The sequence below is a fragment of the Pezoporus occidentalis genome, unplaced genomic scaffold, assembly GCF_034315485.1.
Source record: "Pezoporus occidentalis ecotype Australia unplaced genomic scaffold, CSIRO_AGI_Poc_V1 ctg175, whole genome shotgun sequence".
Classification (NCBI taxonomy): domain Eukaryota; kingdom Metazoa; phylum Chordata; class Aves; order Psittaciformes; family Psittacidae; genus Pezoporus; species Pezoporus occidentalis.
Window position 1 is genome coordinate 854916 of NW_026913586.1, and position 20856 is coordinate 875771.

General features: G+C 44.6%; 2 protein-coding genes across 4 annotated transcripts in view; one reads left to right on the plus strand and one right to left on the minus strand.

Moving 5' to 3' along the window:
- The first annotated feature begins 240 nt into the window (after window positions 1-240).
- Window positions 241-6326, plus strand: MAL (mal, T cell differentiation protein). 2 transcript variants are annotated; one of them, XM_062614340.1, is made up of 4 exons: window positions 520-980; window positions 4084-4251; window positions 4409-4537; window positions 4786-6326. In XM_062614340.1, the coding sequence occupies exons 1-4, from the start codon at window positions 894-896 to the stop codon at window positions 4858-4860; spliced, it is 459 nt and encodes a 152-aa protein (XP_062470324.1). In that variant the 5' UTR covers window positions 520-893; the 3' UTR covers window positions 4861-6326. The 2 variants fall into 2 exon arrangements, with proteins under 2 accessions (XP_062470323.1, XP_062470324.1); XM_062614339.1 differs by lacking the exon at window positions 4786-6326 and having other exon boundaries at window positions 241-980; window positions 4409-4774.
- Window positions 6327-10272: 3946 nt separating this feature from the next.
- MRPS5 (mitochondrial ribosomal protein S5) overlaps window positions 10273-20856 on the minus strand; it is a 43024-nt gene continuing 32440 nt past the window's right edge. The window contains exons 8-11 of one of the 2 annotated variants that reach the window (XM_062614341.1): window positions 19950-20007; window positions 18624-18686; window positions 12512-12648; window positions 10273-10837 (exon numbers count right to left, since the gene is read on the minus strand). In XM_062614341.1, the coding sequence (XP_062470325.1) occupies window positions 10613-10837; window positions 12512-12648; window positions 18624-18686; window positions 19950-20007 (483 nt within the window). In that variant the 3' untranslated portion in view covers window positions 10273-10612. The remainder of the gene's footprint in view (window positions 10838-12511; window positions 12649-18623; window positions 18687-19949; window positions 20008-20856) is intronic. The other variant, XM_062614342.1, reaches the window with a different exon arrangement.

A 20856-nucleotide genomic window follows, 5' to 3' on the forward strand; every position in this document is an offset into this window, starting at 1 on the left:
AAGGGCAAGCACCACACATGGGCCTGGCTCAGTGGCACTTCTTCCCTAGGTCGCTGGTCCACAGGCATGTGCGTTGTCACATTGCTCCTTTTCTATTGCTGGTGTTTCATGACTTCGGCCTTAGCCAAAAGAGCGTGTGGTTTTGGTGGGCATCCAAGTGACATGGTAGAAAGAAGCAAACACTACATATTATGGAGAGGAGAATGAGTCACTCCCGTGGACTCCAGGCTGAAGAAAAACCCTCAGCAACATAAAGGAAGCAAAATGTTGGGAAATCTCATTCTTTTAGGTAATGTTTGTTACCTTGGCATATGCAATCTCCTTCCGAGATGATGGAATTGATTCACCCTGCAATTTGAGTGCCCTTGTCTTCAGGTACATCTTCATCCGTGAGACGTTTCTCAGCCCCATTGTTTGCCCATAGCTGGCATGCCATGCCTTGCCCTGGCTGACAGTTGTCCTTTGTGGGTGCTGCTGTGGCCAGCTGATGTGGGTGGGGGCCAAGCTGACTTCCTGTGCAAACAGAGGGGATGAGAGGCTGCCCGGCTGGATGGGTACAGGTCCTCCCTATGGCCCTCATCAGCCCGCGGGGACTTGCCCTGCGTGCTCAACCTGTGACAGCTCTGCTCAGAATGCCTCAGGGCTGAGCACATCTGACAACCTCCTATGTGGCTCCTCTCAGGCAAGGAAGCCTTGGTCAAAGCATTTGGCCACACCTGTGCCATTCACAGCTTCTTCAGCTGTCAGCAGGAAGGAGGAAGGAAAGGAGGAAGAGAGACAGAGGGAGGGAGAAAAGGGAGGAAAGAAGGAAGGAAGGAAGGAGGCTGCATTCAGCATTTACCTCCAGCAGCTGGAGCCAGAGCAGCTGATAGTCACCGTGGGAGACGCTCGCCATGTCCTCGCCAGGCTCCACCACCTCTTTGCCCAGCGGCCTGTCTGTCCTGACGACTTTCCCAGATGTGCTCTTCATTCCTGAAATTGTGAGTGCTGGCTTTTCCCTGGGGGAGGGCAGATGCTGCCTGTGGGCATCCTGCACGCTCCATGCTGCAGGCATCTGAGGGGTTCAGACTTGGCACTAAGTGTGTGGCTCAGGAGCCACAAGGCTCTGGGTCAGCCACCTCAAAGAGAACCACAAGCCCTAAGCTGGGACTTTGAACCTCCCTTTAGTTTGCAGGGGCATGTTGGTGTGTCCTTGAAACCTTTTGTAACTGCCTGCGTAACAAAGTTCAAGGAGTTACTGGTGGCTTTAAATCAGGTTGCAAATTGAGGCAATTCATTAACTGCAAGATGAGTTTAATACCTGATACAGGCGGAGGATAAACTGGTTGCTTAAAGCAGGGGCTAAAAGTTTTCTGAGGTTAATTGTTTGCAGCAGCAAAGAGCCCAGGCTGCTGAAGCTGCACTGCTGCAGCATTCCTGAGCTGGAGGTGCAGAGCTCTAGATCTGGGTATGTGTGCAACAGCGGGTGAGCAAAGGGTGAACAAACACCTTAGAACTTCTTCCTAGGTTGTAATGCTATTGAGGAGGTGAAGATCATCATCTTACCGGAATTGGCACAGGTGATTAAAAGCAGCTGCTGTGAGCAGAGATCTGAAATTTAACTATAATCTTTAACGTGTGTTCTCTGCCCCCAGCCATGAAACCTCCTCTCTTACAATAGTTTGAGAGGCTCTTTCTAAAGCCTGACTACTTTCATCCAGCACTGAGGATTTTGGCTGTGTTGTAGGACGGCATTCGGATTATTTCATGCCAAAAACTTCAACTTTGTGATCTGGGACCAAACCCTTTCCTGTCACCCAACTCAGTCCACACTCCTGGGATTGACAATGTTTACTTCATTCTGCTAGTGACAGCAGTCAAGCAAAGAGGAATTAGCTTAAAGCAGGTGGTATTGATGTGTAGGGAAAGGCTTTCCTTCAGTTGCCCTAAATATGCTCTGGGGACTTGCCCTCTGTGCCCGGCACCTAAGAATAAGCTCCTGGTTTTCTGCAGCTGCATGAAAAAGGGTGAAAAGTCCCTGCTGAGGTTCTGGATGGGCAGACTATAGCCAGCCATCCCTGCCACTGGGCTGTGTTAGTCCTGGTGCTCATCATGCTATTAACCAAGGTACTGGCTGTGCCTCGAGCTGTTTGAAATTCCTGTCTCCAAGGGATTTGGCAAAGCAGCTTGCTTAATGAGACCAAAAAATAAAAGCACCCTATCCCTTGGTTTGGATAAGGTCTGGAAATGTGCATCCTGAAGGCTCAGGAACCACCCAGGAAAGAAGAATGCTGCATAACCAGATTTCCCCATCTCCAGAAGTGTATGACTCTAGGTTGTGCAGCTGTATTATCTCTGCTGTGTACAAAGGTGGCGGCTGCCTTGAATCACAGCATTTGGAAGGATAAAGAGTTTCCCAGTCTCTAGAGGAATCTGAGGCTGACTGCAGTGGGTTAATAGGGTAACTGCAGAATAAAAACAAAAATTGGGATTTAAAATACTAAGATAGTCTTGACAATGCCAGAAGGTCCTGCCTGCAGCTCAGGCGATAGCCACATATGGATGTGCTGATTAAAACTACCCTTTTTATTCTCTGAGTCTGGGTTTAATTCTTGTAATTTATTTTATTTGAAGAGCTTTTTGCATATATGGATAGCCAGGCCTACGTGGAAAAGCTGAAAGAGGCTGAAAACAGATATGTTTGCTTTGTAGAAGGTGACTTGCTATGGGTCCCCAACTTGCTATGGGTTGTTACTGAAAGCCTCTTGACCCTTCCCTCAGTTTTATGAGTCTGCTGAACAGCACCATGAAATCAAAGTCACTAATGAAAATGTCAAACATACTTGCCTGAGTGAGATATCACATCCTGTAGAAAGGGGAGATGGCAAGTAGTAAGAAATGAGAAGTGATGCTTCTCCCTCAGCCTTGCATCTCACCCCAATTGTGTTGGATTTTAAGGGAGCAACTGTAAGGCTTTCTCCGGGACCTTTAGCTGCAATGCTCTCATGGTGTCCCACATGAGTTATTCCAGGGACTACATTACTCTTCAAGCATCGGTCTTCGGTTGTTACAAGAGACATTGAAACAGCAGCACTTTGGAAGACCTGTTTTCACTCAGATATCTGCAAGGTCTCAACCACATCTTTGATTTAGTGTATTGGTTTGTGTAATGGAAGCAATGAGCTTTCCTACAAGTGTGGGCTGCCACAAATAATGTGGCATTTTTGGGGTATCATAGATTTGAAACTTTTTTCCCACTTGCAGAATGCCTCCAATGCATTTGTTGGATTGTTGTGTGATTTGTATGAGTAGGCACTTGGATGCTGGAGAAAGCTGGCCTGGGACTCGGTGGTCAGAATGATTTTACAGTCAGTGAAGCTCTCTTACCTCTGGAGATTTGCCTGCAAATGCAAGACCAGTCAGTGATGAGGGATAGGTCTCCTTTCTCTGCCGTGTGGGTTCAACCGAGGAGCTCCTCATCCTAAATACTGCAAAGACAAAACTTTGCACAGGTTCTGGGAATAACTGGAGTGATTTATAGCAGATAAAAGCTGCTGAGCACGTTCTGGTGCAAAGGCACCACTTGCAGCTCACACATTTTTGGCATGGGACATCGTGCTATGAAAGCAGCTATAAAAGCCCCTAGAGAGTAAAACTGGCCGTATTACCTCCTTTCAACCTGTTCTCTGTCCTTTCAGGGTAACGTTTGCATGTGGCCTTCGCTAAAGCCATGCTGTTTGTGCAGGTGGGCTGAGTTTGACACCACTCCTTTCAGGGATCTGCCACACTGCGTGTGAACCAAATGTGCCTTTCTGAAACAAGCCTGTTCATTGAAACCAGCGTCCTGAGCACACTGATGTGGGCAGTGACACCAAGAGGCAGGGTTACAGAGAGGCTTCTTTTGGGTCACCATCGGGGACAGATGCTCCAAGCTAAATTCCCAGTTTCAAATGAAGGCAATTGCAACTGAACTCAATTGCATAAGAGCATCCCTGGGATATTGCCGTGTGCAGTGCTAGTGCTAGAGGTATGCATGGCTTTTGGCTCTGCCCTGGATAAGCCAGTTTATCCCATGCTCACACTCTCTCCTCCTTTCATTTTCAGATCTTTGGGGGCCTTGTCTGGATCCTGGTGGCATCCTCAAAGGTCCCGCTCCCCATGGTGCAAGGCTGGGTGATGTTTGTCTCTGTGTTCTGCTTCGTCATGTCCACCATCCTCCTGTGCCTCTACATCTGCAGCGTGCATGGGGGCAGCAGCTTCTGGGTCACCTTGGTAAGTGGACATGACAAACCTCAGGGCCTCTCTTCTCCCTGCTATCACTGGTGGACAACTGTCTCCTTTCCTGCTACTGCACAGGCTGGGGTTCCTTTTTACCCCCTTCTCAGTATGCTTCCTTTTTGGAAATGACTGTGGGATCCCTGTTTCCTAGGATGCCATCTGCCAGTCAACAGCAGCTCTGTTCTACCTCAGTGCTGCTGTGTTGGAGGCCTACTCCACCTATATCTTGGGTTTCCCTGTGACACCAGCGAACAGATACCGGGAGAACATTGCTGCGGTGGTGAGTGCTTGTCAAGCAAGGGAAGGAAGGCAAGGAGGTGGCTGTGGAGCAGCCTCAAGGGCAAATCTTTACTTGCACCAATCATCTAGGGATGGGGCAGAGAAACTAGTCCCAATACTACTATGTATGAATGCCTCCAGACATGTGAGAGTCAATAGAAATATCATGCATCATGAGGTGTTTGCTTAGAGCAGGAACTTATACCATGTAATAAAAAGTTAACTGGCTGATGTGTTTTTCCATTATAGGTATTTGCATTCTTAGCTACCCTGGTGTACGTGATCCATAAGGTGTTCTCGCTCCTGCGATGGAAATCATCCTAAGAGCCTCCCCTTGCAAGTGTGTCTTGTGGTCACCCCATGAACATGGAAGTTGTTCAATGACTGCAGTTTCCAGGCTGGTTTTGGGTTCTGTTTTTTAATGTAAATACTATAAAACAAGAAGCTTTTAATGTGGGACCATGGCAATGAAGACAAAGAGCCTACCAGAGTAAGCCATATCCTGCACAATCTGTTTCACTTCACCCTCTTCTTGGTTGGTACAGTTTGATGCTGGTAACTGGGGACCAAATAGAAAACATCCAGTTTTAAAAAGAATAATATAGTTGGGTTCAAAGTGCTAAAATCTCCCTGAACCATACCTTTATGCCTCCAGGATTGCAATTTCAGGGGAAGCCTGCACAACCAGCACTAAGGAGCATGAGTATGACACCTTATATATAATTGCCGCCTGTCCATGTAAGCCTGTTTCCCTCCCTAAACCTGCTGTGCCAAAAGAACATTTTCCTAGAGTTTCTGGAAGTGTCATCTCTGTGATGAGAAATGGGGGCAAAATTTAACTTGCCTCAGGGCAATACAAGTTATTGCAACTCCTGGAAGCGTATTGCTGAATTATGAGGCACAACCATAATGCCAGGAATTACCGCTGTCTTTCATTCCCTTACAGCTTAGAAGGTGCTCAGTAGACTGCAGGAGAATTGTATGGATTATTAGAATAACATCTTGAATAAGCAGAGGCAATCAACTTGGTTTTGGTGCACGGCTGCTCTCGCATACACCAGTGCTGTGTTGCTGTAATGAAGATGAGTTTGGCTGCGGTTTTGCAGATAGGCGAGAGTCTTCTGCTGTTCTCCCTTTGTTGCACACAGGTACACAGCCCTGTACAGCCTCAGAAGCACTGCACTGTAACAGGGCAATGCCAAGGGAGGAGGCACAGACTTCAGCACGAGTGAGAGGGCTCTTCTGGCAAGGGAAGCCTACGGGGCCAGGGGCTAAACCAGCTCAGGGACAATGTTCACCTGAATGCTTAAATGACTCCAGAGTTAACTTGAGCAAGTGCTGGGTTTGGCTGGGGTAGAGTTAATTTTCTTCACAGTAGCTGGTACAGGGCTGTGTCTTGGATTTGTGCTGGAAACTGTTGATAACACAGGGATGTTTTTGTTATTGCTGAGCAGTGCTTGCACAGATTCAAGAGTTGTTCTGCTCCTCATACCATGTACCGGTGAGGAGGCTGGAGGTGCAGAAGAAGCTGGGAGTGGACACAGGCAGGACAGATGACCCCAACTGACCCAAGGGATTTTCCAGACCATATGTGGTCATGCTCAGCATATAAAGCTGGGGGAAGATGGAATGGGGGAACATTTGGAGTGATGGTGTTTGTCTTCCCAAGTAACCATTACATGTGATGGAGTCCTGCTGTCCTGGAGATGGGAAGCAGTGAATGAATTCCTTATGTTGCCTTGGTTGTGTGTATGGCTTTTGCTTTACCTATTAAACTGTCTTTATCTCAACCCACGAGTTTTCTCTTTTACTCTTCTGATTCTCTCCCCCATCCCATGAGGGGGAGCATGGTGGCTGTGTGGTGCTTAGCTACCAGCTAGGCTTAAACCACGACAGTGAGTTAACTTAAATGGGTTTAGACCCAAGAAGGGTGTTTCCACATGTTAGAGGTGCCTAATAAACAGTGGTACCAAATTAGCACTTCCAGCCTGTGGGGCAAAAAATGCTTCTGTTTTTAGTCTGAAGGTCCTGGGTAGTAACAAGGATGAGAACAGAAGGGAAATGAAAGTTGACTTGAAGGGACCTCTGTTGCTTTAGGTCCAGGGGGCAATTTTGAGCTGTGACCATGGGCTGGGGTTGAAGCTTTTTAATTGCAATGGGAGGGAAACATTTAAATTCTTTTTTTCCTTGTATTTTTCTTGCTGCAAACCAGCCTGACCTGTTCTGCTCCTGTTAGTGTGACAACAGAAAGTTGATTGCAACAGAGATAGATAGGAAAAGAAACCCCTTTTCAGAGCAGGGAGGGAACTCACAGCCACTTGGAACAATGGCACTTGTTCTGAAGTTCTGCAGCATCCTGTTGAAACTGGTTTAAACATCTTGTCATCGTGGGCGAGTGTGGGTGTGTGTGAGCTCAGACTTGCCCTGCTTCTATTAATGCCCCTGAATTTATCATTAACACACAAAGACACATTTCTGCTTGGGTCTGTTTACAAAGGCAGACATTTGCAGTCATACCCTGGACCCTGGGGTGCAGACTCTGTCCACCTCCTGCACCCAGGTGTGGCCAGCACCTCTACACCAAGCAGTGCTCTCTGTCCCCTCACATCCATGTCCCGATGCCTTGCTGGCCTCGCATTTGCAGCCTGTGTCTTGGCAGGGCTCCCATCTCTTCTCCCCAGTTCTTTCTGCCTGGCTTCTTCCTTTGCTTATGCCTTCCCTGCCACACACTGGTTTACACCAGACTGCACTAGTTCACCTGCTTGTCCCTTTCCTTGTGGCCCCACCAAAGTAACCTTCCTGTAAACCAGCACTGGAGGTGCTGCTGGCTCATCAGCCCAGGGTAGCTGGGAGCTGGCTCAGGCAATGCTATGGACATGGCATTGAGAAGGAAGCCTTGAAGCTGCACAGTAAACTGCACCAAGTCTTTGCCTGAGGAGGGCTGGACAGAGAGAAGGCCCACCACAGGGATAGGAACATCCAAACGAGCTGCTACAAAGCAGTGCTGCCACTTTCAAACCCTCCCAGTGTGGCCCCAACTTCAATCCCATGCAGCTGAACAGCTTGATGATGAACGAGTGTCCCTATTTGCACAGGGTTGCTGGGCTCCAGCACAGGACAGTGGTGCAGTGAGGGGTGGCCCTGTTGCATCAAGCTGCTGGATCGCACCTGTCAGGTGCTGGGTTGCAGCAATAAGCATAGTCCCTGCATGGTGGTAAAAGGAGAAAATGAAAGCAGCACCCTGAGGTTGCCATTCCCCATCACACCCAGCTTTCCTGTCATTTTAACACAGCCATGTTTGGGTGCTGATTGAGGGACCTGAACGTGAGCAGCTTGTGCACAGGCACCCAAAAAGGCCAAAAGCATCCTGGCCTGTATCAGCAATAGTGTGGCAGCAGGGCCAGGACAATGATCATCCCCTTGTACTGGGCACTGGTGAGGCTGCACCTTGAATCCTGTGTTCAATTCTGAGCCCCTCACTACAACAGAGACATTGAGGTGCTGGAGTGGGGCCAGAGAAGGCCAATGGAGCTGGTGAAGGGTCTGGAGCACAAGGGTGATGGGGAACTGCTGGGTGTTTAGTCTGGAGAAGAGAAGGCTCAGGGGGAACCTTGTCACTCTCTAGAACTGCCTGAAAGGAGGTTGTAGTGAGGTGGAGTCAGTTTCCTCTCCCAAGTAACAAGCGACAGGACAAGAGGCAACAGCCTCAAGCTGCACCAGGGGAGGTTTAGATTTGATATTAGGAATAACTTCTTCACAGAGAGGGCGATGAAGCATTGGAACAGGCTGCCCAGGGCAGTGATGGAATCACTGTCCCTGGAAGTGTTCAGAAACCATGTAGATGAGGCTCAGCGATGTGGTTTAGTGGTGGCCTTAGCAGTGCTGGGGTGATGCCTGGAAAATTGCACACCTCATTGCTTCTGAAGCAAAAGATGCTGCCCAGGGCTCAGATAATCTCCTAGGAACTACAAACCACCTACCATCCGTGCATCAGGTCTCATCCTCACATAGAGCCCTGTGGGGACAGCATCGGCCTGAGAATTTGCTGTCACCCCACTGGAAAGGTTTGGCATGATGAACACTTGAGGCTTGATCCTTCTCCCATGGAGGTACTTGTCTGGGGGTAAAAACAGTGGCCTACTGCATCCTCACAGCCACATCTCAACTGGTAGCATAACTGGAGCTTCCATCTCTGCTTTTCTCCTCCAGCTTCCTCACCAAAACGAGGTGTGCAGGCATCTACTCTACCGAGCAGGCAATTAGACTTTAGCTAAAACAAACTACCCACTTGAAAGTAGGCAAACCCTCAGCTCCTGTGGTAAAAACAAGATTACAGACGTATCATTCATTAACCATGCCCAGATTGCAATCTTGGTTACTCTTGCTTAGTTGAATAGTTTAACCACAATGTTAGCTGTTCCCCAAATATTTGTATATTGGATACCTTGCCTCCAGTGAGGCAGTGAGTTAGAAGCATTTCCATCTTCTCCTGAATGGCAGGAGAATATGCTTTGTCTGAAAGCAAAGAAACTTGATAAAAATACATGGCCAGCTCCTTGGAAAATGGAGGAGGAGTTTCTGATGTTTCTCATTTTACAGTCAGCTTTATCTGTGAGTGATGAGTGAACTGCATGCTGGATAAAGCATCTCTACAAGCATCTGTATTAATATGAACAAATCTGTGAAGACAGGAAACCCACAAAAGATGACTTCTATGGAGGAATCAAAACTCCATGTGGGTTTGTGGCAGAATCAGATTTACAGATGGCCCAGTCTGTGTCCCCTTTTCCTGACCCAACTACAGTCCATTCCCTACCCATCTTTGTACAGCAACCACGGCCCCCTCCTGCTCCTGTCTCCTTTATGCTAACAGAATCAAGCATTGAAAACCCAAAACCCATCTGCTTTGAGGGACGGAAATGTCTTATTCCTGGAAGTGCTCAAACATGAGTTACTGTCCCATGGGTCTGAGAAGAGCCCTAAACCTCCTCCAGAGAGCAGAGGCAAGGCAGAGAAGACCTGAAGACTCTCATGGGAGCAGATGCAAGTGTCACTGATGTGCAGACCTTGGGGAAAGAGGAAGATTTGTGGTTGTTAAATTACTTTAAGTTCTGTAAAAGCAAATGGCATTTACCCAACCACTTCCTTACCTTGCAGCTTCTCATTTATATAGCACGGAGGACCTGCAAGGTGGACCTGCAAGGCTTGTGTGGATTCTCTTGGAGGCACCAGCTATAAATCAGTCAGACACTTTCCTGTGCTTTGACTGATGGAGAAAAGATCCATCAGAACAACGCATTGTTTTACCCTGCACTAGCACTGAGAACAGAAATTGACAGAAAATTAAGTTAGGTCTTCTCCCAGCACATGTGCAGAGGAGAGTCTGGATTGCAGGCTCTGGACTGGACTTCCAAAGCCAGCCAAAATACTGCAATATCTCACAGGCTGTTGGGTGTCTGTCCTCAGATATTCGGGCTCTGCTTCATTTGGGGAACTCCCCCCACTTGCATGAATAATTTTTGCACAAATCCAGCTGTTGCTCACCACAACCTTGTCCCTCTTCCTCCCCACCAGAAGACACAGAACTACTTACTGATTTCACTGCTCCCCTACCATGAGTGAGCCTAGGGAGTGAGATGGAGAGCACACACAACTCCCACTACTGCCACTTGCACCACATCTCCCAGACACTGGCATTTTCCGAAAGAAAAAGACACCAACAAATTCACACTGAGCTCATTCTGAGGATTCTTTATTGCTTTCACAAGCTTATCTTTCCAGTAGTTTCACCAAAGCTTGTGAAAGACACATATAATCTGTTGATTACACAACATCTTCAGGAATCAAGTAAATGCATGCTTGAAGGCAAAGTCATGTTCACTGGCTGCTTCCATCTGAATGTCCCTACTCAAACAGTGGTCATAAGAATTGTGGGAAAGCAAAAAGAACGGTAGCAATGGGAGCAGCAATTTAAATGGCATGATTATGATGGCCTCCTCTGAAATGTAAGCCTAGCTAACTTGTCCATTTGGGCTGGGCTTTCCCTGTTGCAGAAGAGACAGAGGGACTGAAGCTTTTACCATACTGTCCGTTTGACATTTGCCCACGGAGATTTCTTCATTCCCTGAGCTGCTTTCACATCACTCCACTCCAGCTTTATGTCTGGAACCTCATCATCAGGCTCGGGATCCTCACGGACAGTCCCCTCAGGCAGTGCCACAACGATGGGCAGAGGGCCCTGCTCCTCCCGGAACTCCACTACACAGAGACTCTTCTGGTTCGCTAACTGCTGGTGAGTCTCCTGGGAGAGGAGAGAGAACAGACAATCAAAGCAATGATACACAATGATAATTTACTTCAGGTCAAACTCTCCATGGTATATGGGGTAAGAAACGTTAATTTACTAACAACAGTTTAAACAGTGTAAATTAAATTACTTGTCAAGCTCAACCTCACGGGTTTCAGAGGAGCTAATTGCATAAGCAGCAGGAATTCAGAGAGCTACACTGCAGATATACTAGCATGACAACGCCATCCTAGAGGATGCTTCTGGAAAGGATGCGGCCAGAAAAGGAACATCCTGCTAATATGGATTCACGCTGGCATGTCAGTAACGTGCAGAAACGTTATTATGTCTTTATATGGATATAAATTTTGCTTTGACAACAGTAAAGTGCTCATTACTGCCCTAATAGGTAATATTAGCTAATGATATGAATTTAACATTATTTTCAACTAAACCTCTTCCTCACACACAAGTTGGTTACAACTCGGAATTAACATTCAGAATAACACTCAGAGTTAACACTCAGAATAACAGTTTACACAATAAATGTCTACAGGGAACAGGAAGCTTTTCCTATCCAGAGAAGTCAAGAAGACGTATCAAGTGCTTATCTCAGAGCAAGCACAGAATCAACCAGGTTGGAAAAGACCTTTAAAATTTTCAAGTCCAACCGTTACCCCAGGTTTGCCAAGGCCACCGCTAAACCACATCTCTAAGGGCCTCATCTACACATTTTCTGAACACTTCCAGGGATGGTGATTCCATCACTGTCCTGGGAATCCTGTTCCAATGCCTGATCACCCCCTTGGAGAAGAATAATCTGTACAGCAGGCCCTTCTTCTATTCTTCTATTAATTCTGTGAAAGACTTCTCAGAAACAACACACTGAAAATATTATATGTCAGACTTCTTAAAGTCAGACTAACCTCAGATACTGATAAGAACCTGCAACTATCTCATTAGGCAAAGGGGATCAAAACCCCTCCCCTCCTGAGGCTAAACTGAAAGAGCTGGCTAGGACAGGGTGACGGATTTGATAACTATAGCTTTGCAGGGCTATATCGGGAGCGTAAGCAGCTAAATCCTGGCAGCTACCAAGGCTCTACATCCAAACGAGATAACCAGGAATTTCCAAAGGACTGACTCATCCTAAGGCTGGTGTTCAAAGGAATGATAAAATGTTGCATGTTGGATCTTTCCATCGACTACAGGCAGCTGGCTCAGAGAGAGACATCTCCATTGTGAGCACTTTGAGTTAGAGGAAATGATACCACCTCCCTGACTTATTTTAGGGATCTTAATTATACTAGTGATAGAAGCAGCTGTGATGTTCAGTCCTTAGGCAATGAAAACTTATATTTCAGACAAACAAGCAGCTGCAAGCAAAGCTGGGCCACAACTTCCTCTGCCCATGACTTTTCAAATGTCACCAAAAATACTACAAATGAAAGCCCAGAAATTCAGATGTTCCCTGGAGACACTTGGTTGTGGAAAAGGTAGCATTACATACAACTGTTTCTGAGTGGACAACTTCAAACTGAGACAACTCACATGCTGATTTTGTTTGTTCCCTGGAAAATTACTTAATTTTAAATCTACAATATAAACTGTGTGACCACGAACTATTACAGCACCAATCCTGTCCTGTCCCCTGACCTGATGCATAGAATCACTGAGAGTGCACTCTACCTGTTCTGTTAAGCCTTTAAAGAGCGCTCTGGTAATGTTAATCAAGTTTTTGGATCCAGAAACCTTGGCGTACATGTCTTTAATGCCAATTAGTTTGCAGATGGTGATGATAGCTCGGTGGCAATGAAGACCATACCCTGTGGGGAAAACATAAATTAGTATTATATGATTATTTGTAAGCATTCAACTTAGCTAAGGAAGAAGAGAGAACTAAGACCTCTTCTTAGTTATTTTTGTCTCCCACCACATTAGAACACATTAGATCTTAAAAATGGCAAAACCATTCTGATTACACCATTCTTCCCAGGCTTTGCTGCCATGTCAACACAAAGATCATGTTTTTTTTTGTACTAACTATACCTTATTTAACATAATACAGAACAAATGAGAATGTCACCATCTAACTCAAAGCAAAACCATAAATAATGCAACCTGAAGAATTGTTTAGTATGGCAAGTTTGGGTAGTATTCCTTAGAAGTACCATTGGCAGCTTGAGAAGAATCTTCCAAAAACATACCCAATTCACCAAACAAAAGGCAATTCCCTTTTCCCACTCAGCAGAAAAATAACACTAGTTCTTCCTAATGATACTGATAAGAACAACACAAATAACATATTACCAGAGAAGGAAGGTGACAAGTTTACCTAAGAGTATTAAAAGAAAGCCACTAGAAGGGTAAGGGATCCAGATGTAACTGAATTTCAACCAAGACTGTCTCTTCTAAGAATCAATACCTACACAGCTTCAAAACCTCTTCCTTTGCAACTTCAGGTGATCAGCTGCTGAATAACAGCTTCAGTAACTCCTAAGCATGGTAAATCTGACCTGAAAGTCCTGATTCATACACATGATGGAGGCATTTAAACTGGCCTCCTATGGTGAAGTTACTGCTCAAAACAGCTGGTGTGCTCAAGCACTTCTGTCCTTTGGGCATCCTTTCAGAAGGACCCAGCAGTAGAAGCAATGTCAGTGTCTCTCATTCCCAGAGAGACTGCTGCTGGATGAGATGACTACAGTGCCTTCCTAAAGGCTGAGACTGTGCTTAAGACCTCTATCAGACACAAAGGCGGCAGAGAAAACTGGAGAAGAAAGGAAAAGGGAGGTCCAAGTCCATGGGCAATGATGTTCCAATAGAAAAGTCCAATCTCAACACACAGCTGCTGGGAAAGAGGCAGAGTACCCACTGGCACTGGTGTCTCTTGCTGCTCATAGGCCTTTGAGTAGCCAGATAAAACCTACCACATTTTCATTTTATGCAGCTCTTGGTAAGCAAAGCTTTGAGCAGTGGAAGTGGGATGAGGCTGCCTGCAAATTCAGGAAGGCATCATGGCACTGACTCAGACCAAATTCACACCTAGCAGTTGATCTCTCCAAAATGTGAACCTGTTCCTTGCCTTCTGACTAAGCAACAGCAATTCACCAGGCTACACAGTCTATGCAAAATAGAACAGGCTCTAGCCACCAGCCAAGAAAAAGTCATGCTTTTCCCCTTCAGCTTACAAAAGCCAGTAGGATACTACGCACTGCCAAGAAAGTAAAATGGCACAGATTATCAAGGTACTGTGCTGAGACATCACTTCCTTTCTCCTGGCCCAGCAACTGCCATGAATTAAATCTGCTATTACATCAGCGGCACAGCATGAAGGATGGAATGGAAATAAAGAAGGTAACAGTCTCCTTGGAGCTAAAATTACTGGAAACACAGCAAAACACATTTCTAGGAAAAACAATTCCTTTAATCAAGCTTAAAGAGAAAACAATTGTTGTGACACTTATTTGCTTTCAACTTCATTGTTCAAAGTAGTAAGATCATAAAAAAAAAAGCCAAATTACAAATTGCAAGCCTGTAACTATAACAACTTGAAATTTGTAGGTGAGTGGAGAGACATAGTTCAAAATCCACAAACACAACAGAGGTTTGCATATCATCTGCATCCATCTCCACCACAGAGTGCTATATTAGCTCCAATGCATAACTAATACATTAGCAAATCGTTTCTTAGACTTGTCAGATTTTAATGAAGGAGTTATTTTTTGAGGAGTCTAATTTTGCTCTCTTGTACCCTGGAGAGTTTTGTTTCACACGGCCTAGCTCTATTAGTCTTTAAAAATTGGTTTGTGATAGTTCTAATTTATCTTACTTAAAAGCTGAAAAGCAGGTTATTGACTAGTCCACTCTGGGGGACTTGCTGCTGAGTAAGTAAGGAAAAAAAGTCTGTTCCAGTGCTGCATGTTTTATTGTGCCAATATGTCTCTTTTTCTTTTAACCCATAATCAGAAACTATAACCATCCAAAGCCATTTGTTCCGTCATTTGCTCTGCCTATCCCTCACATGTGCAATTTAATTTTCGCCTTATATCTGACCTGACCACTAGAGACAAAGTCTCACCTGAAGCAATTCTGAAAGGGAAAGTTCCTTCTCCAGCATACAGAACAGTCTTCCCATTCAGTTTCTATAATGGTGAAGGGAAAATCACAATGGCTAGAGCACTAATAGTGCTGGGGCCACAATGATTTACACATAGACTCAGAATAGTTAGGGTTGGAAAGGACCTTAAGATCATCAAGTTCCAACCCCCCTGCCGTGGGCAGGGACACCGTACGCTAAACCATATCACCCAAGGCCTCGTCCAACCTGGCCTTGAACACTGCCAGGGATGGAGCAGTCACAACCTCCCTGGGCAACCCATTCCAGTGCATCACCACCCTAACAGGAAAGAATTTCTTTCCTACACCCAATCTAAACTTCCCCTGTTTTAAGTTTTAACCCATTACCCCTTGTCCTGTCACTACAGTCCCTAATGAAGAGTCCCTCCCCAGCATCCCTATAGGCCCCCTTCAGATACTGGAAGGCTGCTATGAGGTCTCCACGCAGCCTTCTCTTCTCCAGGCTGAACAGCCCTGACTTCCTCAGCCTGTCTTCATACGGGAGGTGCTCCAGTCCCCTGATCATCCTCGTGGCCCTCCTCTGGACTTGTTCCAACAGTTCCATGTCCTTTTTATGTTGAGGACACCAGAACTGCACACAATACTCCAGGTGAGGTCTCACAAGAGCAGAGTAGAGGGGCAGGATCACCTCCTTTGACCTGCTGGTCACGCTCCTTTTGATGCAGCCCAGGATACGGTTGGCTTTCTGGGCTGCAAGCGCACACTGAAGCCGGCTCATGTTCATTTTCTCATCGACCAGCACCCCCAAGTCCTTCTCCACAGGGCTGCTCTGAATCTCTTCTCTGCCCACCCTGTAGCTGTGCCTGGGATTGCTCCCACCCAGGTGTAGGACCTTGCACTTGGCATGGTTAAACTTCATGAGGTTGGCATCAGCCCACCTCACAAACGTGTCGAGGTCCCTCTGGATGGCATTCCTTCCCTCCAGGGTATCAACCGAACCACACAGCTTGGTGTCATCGGCAAACTTGCTGAGGGCGCACTCAATCCCACTGTCCATGTCAGCAACAAAGATGTTGAACAAGACCGGTCCCAACACCGATCCCTGAGGGACACCACTCGTTACTGGTCTCCAGCCGGACACTGAGCCACTGACCACAACTCTTTGTGTGCGAAATGGTGAATGGTGAATTGTTTTGGCAATGAGCAAGCAGGTGTGGTGGAAGGTGTTCACTGCCCACGGCAGAGGGGCTGGAACTGGATGGTCCCTTCCAACCCAAACCATTCTGTGATTCTGTGATTTCAGAAAATACTGTTTTCTATGCTACAAGACAAAGTCAAGTTTTAGACACAATTACAGTGAATGACCTCTGAAAGGCTGCTTGCCAAAGATTCATTTTCAGTGCCTTTTAAAGCACTTAATTTCTGGCATTTTTATTGTGCTTTTCTCCCATCTGATCTCAGCCAGGCTTCTGCAGATTGTTAATACATAAACCAGAAGCCAGTCCATCAGTCACTGAACAAAATTTATTCTGAACACAAAAGCAAAGGATTCCAACTGCAAACTCCAGATGTGGAGAAAAAGCTGGGGTCAGACATTTTTAACTTGTCTGTGAAAGGCATGCTGCCTTACTGCGGTTTAATTCAGTGAGAGCTATGTAAGAGGAAAGGCTCATTTAAATGTAGAACATTTTCTTACACCGAAAAAGATACAAAGGTAATCAAAAGTAGTATTTAAAATTTATCCCTCCTATAATCTAACAAACTGTTAAGGAAATCTACATTAGATCTTCTGGGTAGCCACTAACAAGACTTTGGAAGTAAAACACCTACTTTATATCTACACTAAGGGACTAGTAGTTCCCATTCACATGCTCACTTGACATTACTTTTTTAGCTTGGATTTTCACTTGTCTAATATGTAATCCTGACTATATGATGGGGTTTTTCTCCACTTTGCAGGGACTAGGAATAAATTTAAGAAAGGAATATTTAAGTTTAACAGTGACTTCACCTTTTCTACTGAAACATTAGGCTTTGCTGTGATCATTTGCTGAGATAGCTGCCTGAGTCCTATGTTCAGGAACTGGAAATAAACTGCCAGCTGTAATTATGCAAAGTGAAAGGCTTCAGCATACATAACCATACAGCTGTAATCCCAGGAGTGAACAGAGGATATGCCTTAAGTCTACATATGCCTAATGTGAAAACTATGAATAACTGCAATTGCTTATACCTATTAATTACAGCTACAGGGTATCAGCGCTGGGCTTCACATCCACATAAGTGTATTTGACACTGCTCTGCCTTTCCTCTTATTAATTCACATTAGGAACTAATTTACAGTACTTAGGAGTGTATTAATGTGGTTAGCAGAGTAGTCTCATGACTACTGTAATTCTAAAGTCAAATCAGAGATGAAGATTAAGCACTGTCCACACTCCAAAAGGTAGCATATTCTACAGCACAGACGAGCAATATCCCTGGTGGACTCCATCCAGCTGGCATGTGCTATAAACAGGAGCGGCCCGGAATGGTGGCAGACACGAAGTCCTGGGCCTGCCTCATGTTAGTAATTTCATTGTTCTAAAATTACAGCCAGATCCTACTGCCGCTATGGATCCTCCCCTTAGAATACAGCACAAAAGCCTGCCAGAGATTAAGGTTAAGCAAGAGCTCTATCTATACCACCCCTTAAAAACTCAATTTTGCATAGCTACATAAGCTTACAGCTTGTTTTCAAGTCATGACCACATAATGAGGCCTCCCTCACACACGTACAATTTATCTACAAAACTTTGCACACTAATCTAACACTACACTTCTCAATAAGGCCACTGATGCCTGCTGTCCAGAGCACATTGGAAATAAGCACAATTTTTTCTTGACAACATCAAACCTTTCTCAGGAAAAGTACAATTTAGTTCCATCAGTTATAAAACAGGGAAAACATTAAATGGAAAAGTGTTTCCCAATTTTTGGAGGATACTTTGTTATATATGAATGTGTTGTCTATGTGTTATGTACCTGATAAGGCTGTCCAGATACTCAGATAAAGCAAAGAACTTAGCCAAAACTGGCAGCAACAAGCTACCAAGGCTAAGGTGGTAATGTGACAGAACTGGACTTCTATTCTGACACAGGTCAGCATGATACTCTCACAAATAAACTAGGGAAATAGAACCAGGCAAAATCACCATTAAAGTTTGCATCTCCCATTTCCAGCAGTCTGCTGTCAGGCCAAGAACTGAACAGGGCAGGGACCTGGTGACACAGGACATGGAAAAGCCTGAGATACTGGAGGACCCAGGAAACTACAGGCTAATCAGCCTCACCTAAATCCCTGGAACCTGATGCAATAACCAATCCTCAGAAACCATTTCCAGGCATATGATGTATGAGAAGGTGGTCAGGAGGAACTATGCTTAGGAAGCATGAAAGAAAACCACAAATACTGCTCCCACCAGTGTTAGAGGCACAAGCCCCATTTACAATAACGAAACCATGTCATCAACAGTAGGTATTTCTAATGAAAAACAACTGATCATCTCTTAGCATTTAACACACGGTAAACTAGCACCAAATGCTCCATTTCTGAATGGATAATTTCTAAAGGAAATGAACACATTTCCGAAGTGAACAGACATTGCACAAAGTAACTACATCAGATAAATACCAGTCAATAATTGATAAAACTTCAAAATTTCCAGGCAGCTTTAATTACCTTTGTTTTGCTTCTTCATGCGGATGGTTGTTCTTTTAAATTTCACTGTAATGTCATGGTAAACTGGAGGGGAGGGAAAAACCAAACAACAGGCATTACAGCTTAATTCTTCCTTCTAGAAAAGCTTTAGCTCAGCACATTTGAGGAGCACCTTTCTTTTTCAGAACTGTGAATGGGAAGTTGGTTTTACTCTCCTCAGAGTTCTTTAATAGTAATGACTAATGGAGGTAAATTTCTGGCATAGATCAGGAATGTTTACACATCTGTGAATACTGTGTTACCATTGTATACAAAACCAAGCTTCACATGAAAAATGTGAAGTGTGTGTTTATCTCCAATAATCCTTATCTAGCTTTGAAGTGAGCTCACATGATACAATTTAGTATTCTTCCCCATACTCAGATTTTTCTAATAATTCAGCTTTCAACCTAAGATTTCACTAAAGACTTCAGCATTCTTGGATTTTCCATAATAATATTTACCATTCTTGTCTTCCTGCTTCTCTCTGCTTCAAAATAAAGCCCAAACTCGTATCTTCTGGTGGGTGGCTGTTATATACATTTCATTCAGTGGTTCAGCTTTTGCACAGTGGATTCTAGCACGGCAGTCAAGATGGCTCATAGAGGACCTCTATGTTAAGTAGAACGTAAAGCATGGTGGAAATGCCACCAATTTTTAATCAAATCCCTAAACAGTGTGCAATAATAATGCTCAAGGAATAGATGTGTGACGGTAACTGCAGTTTTGTATTATTATACTGAATATTTACCACAGAATGACTTGGTTATTCATATACTCTGTAAGGTACTATCTTTCAATTTTTTTGATAACTGAATATTTGGTATTCTGGTGCCATGTCTGACATCAGAGAGGACCTGTGTGATATTAAACTGAATTAACAAAAAGCAACCATGAAACATCAGACTGACTTCTCCATCCCACATCCTCCCTGGCTTTGTACTGGGCTTTGTCAGCAAAGCCCACTGACATGGATTGACTCAACAGGGAATCATCTCTGACATACAAAGGGGAAAAGCACAGAGGAGTTCACCATAGAAGAGATAAACCACATATTCATTCCAATTAATGGCAATTTATTTTATACAGGGATTGACAGACTATGTACTCTGACATGACCACCATCTAGCTAAAAGAGTCTGGAGCTGAGATTTCACACAGCATGCTGAAGAAGCAAAATAATGCATGAATAATACTAATACAATGCATCAGATAAGACAGGTTTTAGTTAACATCTTTTTATGCTTTGTAACAAGTTGCAGTCAGTTCTTGTTGGCATTTAGAGTCTAAGAAAATCATAATACTTACTAGTGTGGTCCTGATACCGCTCTATAAAATGTAAGCCGCGTAGTGCTTTATTCTTTGCCTAGGGAATAAAAGCAGAAAACATTTTTTTTTCCTTGTTTTTTTCTGCAAAGGATGGAAATTTACCACCGTTCACTTAACTAGACAATAAAAGAAAAAGCAAGGAAGAAACCTTTGGAAACAGGATGGCTACATCTAATACATTTATTTTATGGAAGTGAAAATGTTCTCTGTAAAGAACTGCTTTCTCCAACCAGATTTCATATTATTTGAAAATTCTCAATACAGTAACAACTTTGTTGTGTATTTTAGCATTGCAACATTGATAGCTTAGTTGAGCACTGGACAAGTAACATTTAGAAGTCTAAAGGAGCCTTTAATATGGTCATTATGCATGTGTAAGAGAAATTTTCTACACACTAACTGTATAAACAGATTGTATGTCATATAGTACTGGAAACAAGTGACCATGGGGTATAGGTATATGCCATAGAAAAGGGAGCAGAAATAAGAGTGCATGAGGAAAATCTCATTGCAAAGCAACCTCATTATGTGTGTCCAAACAGCAATGAAATTGGTGAAAGATCTGGAGCACAAGTCTTACAAGGAACAGCTAAGGGAACTGGGGTTGTTTAGTCTGGAGAAAAGGAGACTTAGGGGAGAACTTGTTATCACCCTCTACAACTACTGAGGTTGTAACGAGGTGGGTGTTGGTCTCTCTTCCCAAGTGGCAAATGATAGGATGAGAAGAAACAGCCTCAAGTTGTGCCAGAGTAGATTCAGATTGGATATTGGGAAAAATTTCTTCACTGAAAAGGTTATCGAGCATTGGAACAGGCTGCCCAGGGCAGTGTTTGAGTCACCAACTGCAGAGGTATTTAAAGGCATAGTGCTTAGGGACATGCTTTAG

Coding starts and splice junctions, on each gene's coding strand:
- MAL (XM_062614339.1), top strand. CDS start 894: ATGTCCTCGCCAGGCTCCACCACCTCTTTGCCCAGCGGCCTGTCTGTC. Junction 981..4,083: donor TGCTCTTCATTCCTGAAATT/GTGAGTGCTGGC, acceptor TTTCATTTTCAG/ATCTTTGGGGGCCTTGTCTG. Junction 4,252..4,408: donor GCAGCTTCTGGGTCACCTTG/GTAAGTGGACAT, acceptor CCTGTTTCCTAG/GATGCCATCTGCCAGTCAAC.